The 12,025-nt window shown below is 48.0% G+C and overlaps 1 protein-coding gene across 9 annotated transcripts in view; it reads right to left on the reverse strand.

Moving 5' to 3' along the window:
- Nucleotides 1-2,446: 2,446 nt before the first annotated feature.
- Ablim3 (actin binding LIM protein family member 3) overlaps nt 2,447-12,025 on the reverse strand; it is a 116,375-nt gene continuing 106,796 nt past the window's right edge. For all 9 annotated transcript variants that reach the window (XM_036204688.1, XM_036204684.1, XM_036204693.1 and 6 more), the window contains 6 exons: nt 10,918-10,947; nt 10,371-10,429; nt 9,435-9,495; nt 8,617-8,624; nt 8,042-8,122; nt 2,447-4,457 (listed from right to left, as the gene is read on the reverse strand). In XM_036204688.1, coding sequence (XP_036060581.1) covers nt 4,344-4,457; nt 8,042-8,122; nt 8,617-8,624; nt 9,435-9,495; nt 10,371-10,429; nt 10,918-10,947 — 353 coding nt within the window. In that variant the 3' untranslated portion in view covers nt 2,447-4,343. The remainder of the gene's footprint in view (nt 4,458-8,041; nt 8,123-8,616; nt 8,625-9,434; nt 9,496-10,370; nt 10,430-10,917; nt 10,948-12,025) is intronic.

The raw sequence follows: 12,025 nt of genomic DNA on the forward strand, positions 1-12,025 counted from the left end.
GAAACTCTATTTTGGATTGTGTGTGAGCATGCATGTGTGCACTCATGCACATATGTGCATAGAACACAGGTAGAGGTCAGAGGACAACTTATGGAAGTCTGTTCTTTCCTTCCACCACATGACCCAGGCATTGTACTCAGGTCATCAGCACCTCAACTTCTGGGCCATCTCACTGGACCAGAATTATTCTTGCTAAAAAAATTATAGGATAAGAGGTGAGGAAAGATGCTAATCCAAGCCTCATTTTCAAGGTTATTTATTCATTCATTTACTTATGTGTTTCTCTGTGAGTGTATGCACACATGTGTACTGGTGTGTGCACCTCTGTATGCATGTAGTAACCAGAAGAGAATGTCAGATGTCTCCTTCTATTGCTCTCTGTCTGTTCTTTCATGTCAGGGTCTCTCTCTGAATCAGAGCTTGTGTTCTCTCAGCTGGGCTGGAAGCCGGCAAGCTCCAGAGACGTCCCTGTTCTCGCTCTTCCTGGAGCTGGGGTTGCAGGCGCTTGGGATGCTCAGTGTGTAACACAAGGGCTGGGACCTGAAGTTTGGTCCTCATGATTGCTCAGCAACTGCTCTTTACCACTGAGCCATCTCCCTAACCCCGGCATCTTATCTTTGGAGATGTCAAAATGTGAACAAAGGGGGCAACTTAAAATAGATGAGGCACAGTAAGCCTACATTTCTTTCTTCAAAAAAATTTATTATATATACAATGTTCTGCCTTCATGTACGCCTGTATGCCAGAAGAGGGCACCAGATCTCATTACAGATGGTTGTGAGCCACCATGTGGTTGCTGAGAATTGAACTCAGGACCTCTGGAAGAGCAGCTAGTGCTCTTAACCTCTGGGCCATCTCTCCAGGTCCCGAGGCCTATGTTTCTTAAGCAGAGTTAATGCAGAACTAGTTTATGAAACACTTGGCTAAATGAAATTACTGCATGCTGTCTCAGGGCATTTGGCAGTGTACACTGAATCTCTTAATGGCACAGTGTGGCAAAAACTCCAACACACACTCGTAGGTCATTGCTATCCCTTTTTCATCTTCATATTCAGTAGGGCCTTCCCCAAACTGTGGTGGCTAAAAATGCCAAACCGAAGTGTCCTCGCCTCCCCTGTGGTAAACACATGGAGGTACTCCCTAGTTCCAACCGGCAAGGCCTGAGCAGAAGCGGACTCAGGGGCTCTGGAAAAGTCTCCCCTTTTCAACTAGATGTGTGGAGGGAAATTTCTTTCCTGTCTTTTAAAGATGGTTATGTGAGGAGATGCCTGGGATCACAGCAGCCTCCTGTAAATATGGGGGTAGGAGGAGACACACTGGCAGAGGGTAAAAGCCAGCATATAAAAAGGACAATAGAGTTGAAGGGGCAGAGAGAACCTGACTCTAGATGGCATCACTGTGCTTCTGTGTTCAGAAACCTTGCCTAATAGGCAAGGTTGCTCTTACTATTCAATCCACCTTTAATAAGGCAGTTTGGACTTGCAGGCAAAGGGATTGACCTGCTGGGAATGGGACTATGGTCTTTCTAGTTAGACAGGCGGAGAGGACTCCTGGCCCCACTGGTGGTAATTAAGTATCTTCTTCAAAGTTGTTGCATCTGTGGAATGGGAGTGTTAACTACAGCTACCTGTCAGTTGCTAAGAGGCCTAAATGAGATGATGTGCCTAAGTCCTTTGCATAGAACTTGGCACATTGATGGTGTTTAACACTACTTTTGATTACAGAGTCTCATTTTGATTACATTAGTCTTATTACAGAGTTGCATTTTGATTACATAGTCTTGTCTGCTCTCCGCTATCTCGAAGTACCCTGCATCCTGCACAGAACAAGCCGGAGAGTGTTGACCTTGTATGTTTGTGTGTATGTGCTCGTGGTTCATGTGAAGGCCAGAAGACAACCTCGGGCGTTGTTCTTCAGGTGCTTTCCACCTTGTTTTATGAGGCAGGGTCTCTCATTAGGACTCAGCGCTTGCCAATTAGACTGGCCTGGCTAGCACAGGAGCTGCAGGTATCCATCTGTCCCCACCTTCCCAGGACTGGGATTGCAAATGTGCACCACTAGTCCTGAATTTTGTTCTGTAAGGTCTGTGGATTGAACTAAGGCAGTGGTTCTCAACCTGGGGGTCTCAACAGGGGGTGTGTATCAGCTATCCCGCATATCAGATATTTACATGACAATTCATAACAGTAGCAAAATGACAGTTATGAAGTAGCAATGAAGATAATTTTATGGCTGAGAGTCACCGCAACACGAGGAACTGTATTAAAGGGCCACAGCATTAGGAAGGTTGAGAACCACTGAATGAAGGTTTTTTTTTTTTTTTTTCCCTTAAACAATCTTAGTGACTGAGCCATACCCCAGTCTTAATCTTTAGCTGCTTTTGCGCATGGTCAGCCTGTTCCCACGTCAGCTACTTCTCCTCATACAAGAAACACGCAGACATGGGTTTGGGTTGAAATGATGTGCTTTTATGGGAAACAAAAATATCCAACAACAATAACAAAAGCCCTTCAATCTCCCAAGTCATTAACCAGTGACGATGAGGCAGTTTCAATGATTGCATCTGTCTGGGGACATTTCTAATGGGTCAGGAAAGTTGAAAGACATTGGCCAAAAAAGAGAAGTTTCAGGGAGGTGACATTTTAAATGAGAGCGTGTTAGACTTCCTTTCTAGGTCCTCCACCCTGTCACCCTTCCAACTTGCAGATTCCTCGGATCCTTCCTGATCTTGCTCGCATGCAATCTCTTCTAGAAGCTTCCTTGGTCTGCCCCAGCTGCATACACCTTCGGCGACATCACACATCCTTTCTCAGGCCTCTGTCCATCACTTTCTGCCTTGCATCCGTTATATCTGGTACGTGTCTTACCAGGTCTCCTATTACTAGGCATGCCCCTGAAACTAGGGCCCTCTTTGAGTCATCCCAGTGCCCCTCCCCCTCCCCCACTCAGTGCTCAGCATTCAACAGGTGCTCAGGAAGGGTTTGCTGAAGTCAGTTCTACACTTGCCATGCCACATCACCAGCCTTTTGAGCATCGTAACTGTCCTTTTAAACTTCTCCATCTTGCCTCTGTGACCCCCACCCCCTCCTCACACAAATAGTGTGCCGCAGGCATCTCCAAGAGGGAAGAGCGGCCACCAGTCAACAGCTCAGCACTGTGGTAGGGGTGAGAGAAGGTTCTGTTTTCACCCGCTGCAGAAAGCAGGAGAGTCCAGTCCCTGAGGCCACCGGGGTAAAGCATGGGCAGTGTTGGTCAATGCCTCACTCTGGAATCCCCTCAACACCTTATGCTTCTGAAAGCTTCCCCTGTGAGATGCAACCAATGTTGTAGCAGGCCCCGGGGCGGGATGGGTGGGGGTCCAATATGGATGCATTGCTATCTAGGGACCAGTAGCATAGGCCAAGATTTTTCTTTGGGGTGTGGTCTAGTCTCCCTGCACAGGGTGGTGAGTGTGTCTGTCTTGGATGCTCGCTGGAGCTATGGTGGGATCGTTAGCCCTGTGGTGTGTAGATCATCAGGCACATAGATTGTAATAAGGCTAAGAGTACAGGCTGCAACAATGGCCTCTCCTAGAAACGGGGAAGGGTGGGGTGTGTGTGCTGGGACCGCTGCGGGGCAGGGAGAGGAGCCAGTGGGGGTGGTAGAGAGAAGGGAAATGCCTTTTTCCTTTTCCTATCATGAATTCTAGATTTGCATGAGGGAGTGGTCAGGACCAGGGGTAGAAGGAGGAGGGGTGCTGTGCTGAGGAGAGGCCAGGGCCCATCCACTCTGTACTAATGTAAGGAATGGATTTGAGGCCCACAGATCTAACTGCATCACTCCACAGAGCACTTAGCTCCTATTTGGAGGTGTGGAGAAAATTCTTCGCAAGGCCTCAAAGGCGCTCACTGATTTGGATAGATCACCGTGGACCTTCCACTGGAGGGCCCATCTGTGACCATGGTATGTGAACACTGCATGGCCAGCATCAGCCCTGGGGACTAGGGGAAGGTCCTGAAGCAGGGAGCAGAGACTCTTCCAGGCACCTTTTAAAAGGAGAGTTAGTTGGACCTTGGGGACTCGAGGTGGGACAGATGTTTCGGTATAAAAAGGATCCCCAGTAAAAGGATGGAGTCCCTTCAAATCCCTTCCCAGATCCCACAGTACTTAGAAAAGAGAAGTAAGGAGCATAAAAATACCTCGATGATGTGGGTTTGCCTGACAGTACAGAAAAGCAAGTCTCATGGCAGGCAGTATGTTGTGTCCCATTATACAAGAGGATTTGATTATAGCGCGCGTCAGTGTCAGGATAGAGATTTACATACATCTTTATATAAATGCATCTATATGTATAGAGCCTCCGCCTAGAACAGCCGGGCTTGCTTCTTCAGTTCATTCCGCTTCCAGAGGGCGAGCCTCTCGAACTCTGAGATGGTCATGCCAAAGACTTGGTAGAACTCCTCCTGGGACAGGTGGCGCTGGATGATGTGGAGGGAACACAGACAGCATGAGGATGTGAGCTGTGGGTTCAGCAGCCACTGCACTTCACTCTGGGTTCCCTGGGCCTAGGTCAGGCCAAGGAAGCTGTATGGCATGTGTTGAGTGGATGGAGGTGTAGGTGAAGCTTCTCCTGGGGGGCCTCTGGAGGTACTCTAGCCGGAGAGGCTTCCCTTACCTTCAGCTCAGGTGGGGGTTGACTTTACCCCAGCATTATTTGTAGACTCTGGTTGACCTCATCTTTATAAATCCATGTTTCATGTATCTGTGTCTATAAGTACATGTAATTAATGCTATCCAACTCCCCTTTGGGAGAAACAGAGGTACACCCAAGGATTCAGGGTGTATTGTTACTTACTAATATTTTTACAAATGACCTAGCAAGCTTCTCATCAGAAGAATGAATAAAATCACTGCTTATATTTCTCTGCCCTCTGGAATGTCCTTTCCTTTTCTTGTATGGAAATGAATTTGTCATATGATCAAACACTGTTCTGTATTTCATGGCAGGTTCCCATTCTCTTTTATTTTCCTTTCTTCCCTATTCTCAGCAATCTTGAAGGTTCATGTCAAAAGCCTTTAGACTTAGAAGTATACGACATTTAAAATATAGCAAAATATTAGGAATTGATAGATTTAGGTGAAGGGTAGGTGGGTGTTCATTTTACTATTCATACAGCTTTACTGGAGGCCTGAAAAATTTTTAAATGAAATTTAAAATCAAGTTTGAAAAAGAGAAGTGGATTCCAAGTGTCAAATCCAGCATGGAGCTCTGCAGTTTCAGAACGGCTATTCTAACTGTATAAAAATCCACTGAGATGTGTAGACTTGGTCTGATCAATTTCTGTGTTTTTTTTAAATTTTTCTTTATTTTTTTGTTTTTGTTTTTTTGTGTATTTTTTGTTTTTTTAATAGTAAAGTTTATTTAAAAAGAAAATATATGGCCTATCTTTTGGCTGCAAGCTTTCTGGATTCTCCGAACATTTAGTATCTTTAGTTGGGTATTGAAGGACACCCAGTGAGAATTATGAATACAGCCATACAATAATTAGTCAGTTTGTTGGCTTATTGCCATTGCCACTGTGAGCTAATATTTTAGCACAGTTATTTTTCTTTTCTTTCTTTCTTTCTTTCTTTTTTTTTTTTTGAGACAGGATTTCCCTGTGTAGCTTTGCGCCTTTCCTGGAACTCACTTTGTAGACTAGGCTGGCCTCAAACTCACAGAGATCCGCCTGCCTCTGCCTCCCAAGTGCTGGGATTAAAGGTGTGCACCACCACCACCACCACCACCACCACCACCACCACCACCACCACCACTGCCTGGCTTTTAGCACAGCTTGTAGAGTTAGGTAGACACGGATGTATAGCCTTGGGCAAATGGGCAATCCTTCTAAGCCTCAGTTTCACCTTTTAGAAAAAGGGGCCGTTCTAGTATCTACCTCATTGGTACGGAAAGAGTGAACTAGAACACAAAGTGCATGGAGACGTGAGTTTCTGAGAGTCGGTCCAACAGATGACCCCATCCCCACTTGTGATATCACCTCCGGCTTGCTTCTCCTGACTCCAAGTCCTGTATTCAGACCTCCTTTGGCTCTTAACCCTTCTCCTTATCACCTGCTAGCATACTGTAACATTGGGTTCTCATTGGTGTCCTTGGGTGTCTGTTTTCTCACGTAAGAATGCAAGCTCTAAGGAACCAGGGTCTCTGTTTTGCTCACAGACACATGTAAATACATAGGACAGCATTTAGCACCTACAGTGAACTTTTAAATTAAAAAAACTTAATTTGCTATTCTTTTGTGTGCATGCACATGATGTGTGTCTGGGGGTGCACATGTCATAGAGTATGTGTAGAGGGCGGGACAACTTTGCAAACTTCATTCTCTCCTTCCACTTTTACATTGTTTCTAGGGAATTGAACTCAGGTCTCCTGGCTTGCATGGCCAGAAGCTATCTTGCCAGCCCTTTAATAGAGTTGTAATAAATATTTGTTGGATAAATAAATGTCTGTACTCTGAACTTCTTGAGGATACATCAGGGTCTAGGGCTGGTGGAGAGGCTGGGGCAGTGTTTCTAACTCAGCACTACATTTTAGACATTCCTGGGAGATTTAAAACCCATTATGGATTGATTGACCTGAGCTCCTTCCCCAGGTTGCAATTTATCTTGTCTCGGGTGAGAACCATGCATGATGAAATCTTGCCGGGTGGTTCTGATGCTTGGGAAACTTGAGCTCACAGGGCCTGTGTGTTGGGGACTGGAGATGCTTACAGGCCTTAAAGTTGGCTCTTTTGAGATGGCTGGGAGCTTCAGCACCAGCAGACGCCTAAAGCCTCTTGTTAGGAAGCCTGCATTCAAGTCCACAGATGTGTTCTGACATCTCTCCTAACCAGGTCCTGTGGTGCAGGACAGACAGTCTTTCCCATAGGAGGCTCAGGGTCAGGCAGAGGAATTGATGTACAGGAGAGTGAGAGTGTTGAACTGCATTTGACAAAGGCAAGAAGAGGCTGGAGGACCAGGCGTGTGATCCATCCTAGGGGAGGCCTTGGGAAGGATTTGGATGCTGTGATCTCTAGAGCAAGGCCCTAAGACGTGAGACAAGTCACAGGATGGGAAGGGCATTCACTAAAGGACATGGAAAAGCAGGAAGGACACATCATGGGGACAGGGCAATTCAAGTAATTCAAGTTCCAGGTCAGAGGCAGCCTGAGATAGGCACTCTATGCTAAGCGATCTGTACTACCCAGTGCCATGCCCAGGGCCCCTCTGGACTTCTATTTATACTGTTTCAACTGCTCATGATGCTTCCCTCCCTCTCCATCCAAACCTTACCTATCTCCTTCTGCAAGTCTGTATGTCAACCAAGCAGGACTTAGTGACATTCTTTGAATAGCGGCATCCTAACATCTAGCTAGCACTTAACCCTTGACTCATTGCCAAGCTCGCTCTGCTCAGGGATTGATGGATATCCTCATTACTTCTCTCGGAGGCTTGAGGGAAGCATTAGTCTGACATACTCAAACAGCTTCAGCTGGGTTGGCACCTGGTGATGGCAGAAGCTGAATGCAGATTTGTAACTTGGGACTTAAGCTTCTGTTCTCTAAGCAGTGCAGTTTGTCCCGTTCCTCAAACCCCCCACAAGCTCTGGCTTTAGTACAGCCCTGAGGATGCAGGGACCAAGCCTAGTTGTTCTGCAGACAGCCCCTGGTGAGGACACGGGCAGCTGTGCACCATAGGCACCGACTAAGTTGAAGAGGGGGTGGCTCAGAACAGCAGGGCAGTCAGGCTGGAGAAGCTCCCTCAAGTCTCTACTTCTGCAACAAGCTTCAGAGCTTCCTCAGGGTTGTCCAGTGCCAGCAGGCATGTTCAACCTGTGCCCTGAAATGGCTGTGATTGCAGCCTAACACGAAACTGTAAACTTACTTAAAACGCTTAGGAGAGTTTTCTTGAGATTTCTTCTTCTTCTTCTTCTTCTTTTTTTTTTTAAAGAAATTCTTGTGTGTGAACTTTATAGATGACAAGGTCACGTTGCAATGTCAGCCAGTCTGGACATGTCTGTACATACCTCTAAGCGAGTCCGGTCCACATCCTTTGGCAGTCGATTTCTTCCTCTTGTTGTTACCAGTAGCAGCTCATACGGGTAGATCTAAGGAGAAAGGGGGAGGGCATGTCTAGCTTGGGTGAGGGGGTGGGGTGAGTTTGTCTTTGCCAGCTGCAGTTTGAGCCTGGGCTCCTTCTTCTACCCACTAAAGCTGGACAGTTAGTCAGGAGGAAGGGCTGGGTCTGTCCTCCTTGGGTTGGCATGGTCCCCAGAGTGTCCTAACATTGCTAAAGATAAGCTTGGTGGTGGCACTCGACATTAATGTGGGCCCAAGCCTTCTGGATGTGTCTAATAGTTGATGGCTGTTCAGCTGCCCCGGATGGCCCCTGTGGTGTCCTAGAGTCTTTAGGGACAGGAAAAGGGTTAGAGAAGACTTAGGGAGAATCAGGGACATTGGGCCAAGGTGAGGCAATGGAAGTCCTGAAAGGTGGTTCATCTATACTTCTTCCCCGCACAGATTGTGGCTGCCATCCTCTTGATGCTCCCCAAGGTAGTGGATCCCAGAATCCTGGAGACCCCAGGGTCTATGTGTTCTTTACCTTGTACTCTGCAAAGAGAAAAGAGACATGTCCCAACCAGAACCCACCACTGGGCTGTACCATCACGACACTGGCTTCTGTCTCAGTGTCCTGTGGATCTGGTCTCCATGCAGTGATTGCTCTAAGCTATGAGAACCCCTCTCTTCCTGAGTTCACCATGGAGGAGCATCCAGGCTGGTGTGAGCATGGCAGGGGGCTGGAGGGGGGGGTGGCTGTTCTTGAGATGGTCTTATGAGGAATGTAGCCTTTGAGCTACGTGCAATAGGAGGAAGAAGAATCTGAGACAATAGAGCCTGGGGGTGGGGTGGACATGGTGGTGGGGGAGACATGATCTCCATCATCTAATCATCATCTAGATCATGGAGGCTGTGTTATGGTCACATAAGCCAGGGCCCACTCCAAGCAGCCAGTGGAGCCTGGCAGGAGAGCTTTCCTGGCAGAGAGCATGTATCTCATGGAGAATTTTCTGGGAACAATGCGCAGTTGGCTCCGATTGCTTCCCTCTACCATGTCTGACTGGAAGCGTTAGCCCAGCACTACAGGGAAATCAGCACTTTCAGATGCTCTGAGAGCCCAGATGGGACAGATGGCCTGGAAAGCACCCAAGGTCGGGGACTAGAGAGGATGAGGGAAGAGCAGGAAAAGGAGAGAGTGGAAGTGTGAGGGAGTGGGAACTCGGGGTTTAGACAGAGCCCACCCTGGGGACAGGACCAGTAGCAGTGGTTTGCAGGGCAAGCAGCAGTGATGAGCACTCCATCTGGAGGCTCTGGGAAGTCTCGGGAGGGCCTGGCCCCTGCAGCTCCATGGGTAGTGCTCACCTCGCATGCCCCAGTTGACCGCGTTCATGCTGTCGTAGTGGAAGAGGTCTGCGCTGGGTGTCTGCAGGGGACATAGAGCTGGGCTAGCCTGAGAAGCTCACTGCTCCTTCTCAGAAGCACTTGCCTACCTCCGGAATGTGGATCAGGCCCGAGGCAGGGGTCTCTTCCAGTAGTCTCAGTCTCAATTTAGGGAAATGTAACTCACTGTGCCTTTCCTGCATTTTAATCCCAGCATGCGGTGGGCAACCAGTACAGGTCCACTTATTCAGTGGAATGGCCCTTTGTTTAAATTTATTCCTGTCTCCTCGTCTTTCTACCCTCTTGGCTGTTTGTCATCTTGGGACTTCTGGCCATCCGGCTGTTACATTTTCTTACTTAGTGTTCATCTTCTAACTAGCACTGTGAGCCTCACGGGGGAAAGTGACTTCCTTCACTGTAGGGTCCCCAGAACCTGGAACAGCGGCTCTTAGGTGTTTAAAACTCAATGCCAGTCTCAGGGTCCTGGCCCCACCATTTGTTCAGTTCCACTGAGCGAGCCACTGAACTAGCTCACAGTTTACACGGATGTTTCATAAGCTGCTCAAGAGTCTAGAAAGCTTGAATCCTGGCTCCACCTCTCACGGGGTGAGAGAACTTAAGCATGTACCTCCCTCCCTTCTTTTTGCCTTTACTGCTCCATCCACAAAATGGGTTTCACATTAGTGACTACCTGGCCTGAGGTGTGAAGCTAGCAGGTGCTGGTAAAGCCAGTGTGTGGCACAGAGCTCTTTACCAGCCTCTCCATGGGGCCTCTTTTCTACTGGGTGACCAACAGGGAGGGTGGAAGTTACTACCATTTTCAGCACCCCCTCCTCCACCCCAAGGCCTCTCCCCAGGTCGTCACTAGGGTTAGAGTGTTAGCAACTGGGGCAGAGGCTCCCAGCACAGCCCCCTTACCCTGTGCAGCCCATTTCTCCTGTAGGCAGGCAGTGAGGCAGATTTGGAGATGAGGGGATCTGAAAAGGAGCCAGAAGAAATGTCAGCATCCCTGAGCCAAGGTCACTCCCCCTGGGGACATCTGACCAATATGACCCTCGACCTAGTGGGCTGGGATCTAGGGGATACCCAATCCTCTGGAGTTTTCCAGACTGTCTTGGGGAACCCCTCTCCAGTAGAATTCTAGGCCAACAGAAGCCCCTGTTTATACACTCTGACCTTGACCTGTGCACATCTCTCCTCTTAGGACAGATGCCTGTGTTTTAGCCACAGGCCTTGGAGTTGGAGATAAGCTCAGAACCAGAAAGGCAGGCTCCCAGGTGGGTACAAGCGACGTGCTCTCTCCTTGTCTTTGGGAGAACTCCAAGTAGAGACCCACAGTCTGCAATGACGATGGGTGGACTAACTTACGCTAGGACTCTTGTCAGGAGAGCTATGGGGAGCTGTGATTGCCACAGCTCTGTCCTTACAAGACACAGGGGCTTATGGTGGGGCAGGCAGAACATACCGCTGTCAGCCAGGTAGTGAGAACGAGGGGCTGCAAGACAGAAAAGTCCACATCAGTGCTCATGGGTATAGACTGGCATATGGAGATATTTATTGCTTACAAAGAAACGTGGCTTCATACTCAAAGGCTCTGGCTGGTAGGAGGGGGGGGGGCTCAATCAGCACTCATTTCCAAATAGTCAGTTTGCTACTGTGGAATCTAAATACTGCCTTTCTGATCCTCCCCACCACCCCAATTCTTAGTTCCTGGCAGGGAACACATGCTCTTTGAGATATCTGTTGCATAGATGTAGCTGGACTATGTAATATGTATGTATGCATGCATGTATATGTGTATGACTTTTTATATATGTTTTTATGTATTGTGCTGGCGATGGGGGCCAGGGCCTCATGCACGCTAGGCACATTCTTTTCCACACAGTTACACCCCTAGTCAACAGGCTAATTTGAAGCAGTCTTGGTGCCTTGCAGAGCCGGAGCCAGAGATGGAAAACAGTGCCCCAAGTGGTTAGACAGAAAACAGTCTCATCAGTTCATCCAGGTTCTCCCCCTTCATAGATTCTAGCGTCAGACAAATTACACTGTCACCCTTCATTTTCTCGTTTGCAAGATGGGAGTGACAGTGTATCCTTTGTAGGAATACTGTGAAGAATATATATGTGCTGGCTAGTTTTATGTCAATTTGACACAAGCTAGAGTCATCTGAGAGGAGAGAGCCTCAATGGAAAAAAAATACCATAAGAATGGTCTGTAGGCGAGCCTGGAGGATGTTTTCTTATTAGTGATTGATGAGGAGGGTCCAGCTCACTGTGGGTGGGGCCACCCCTGGGCTGGCGGTCCTGGGTCTATAAGAAAGCAGGCTGAGCAAGCCAAGAGGAGCAAGCCAGTAAGCAGCACTCCTCCATGACCTCTGCATCAGCTCCTGCCTCCGGGTTTCTTCCTTGCCTGAGTTCCTCTCCTGACTTCCTTCAGTGATGGACTATGATGTAGAATCCTAATAAACCCTTTTCTCCCCAACTTGCTTGTGGTCATGGTGTTTCATCACAACAATGGTAACCCTAAGACGACATGACATAAGATGGTAAGATACCGAGCACAGTGGCAGGAGA

This window comes from Onychomys torridus, chromosome 13 (assembly GCF_903995425.1).
Source record: "Onychomys torridus chromosome 13, mOncTor1.1, whole genome shotgun sequence".
Taxonomy (NCBI): domain Eukaryota; kingdom Metazoa; phylum Chordata; class Mammalia; order Rodentia; family Cricetidae; genus Onychomys; species Onychomys torridus.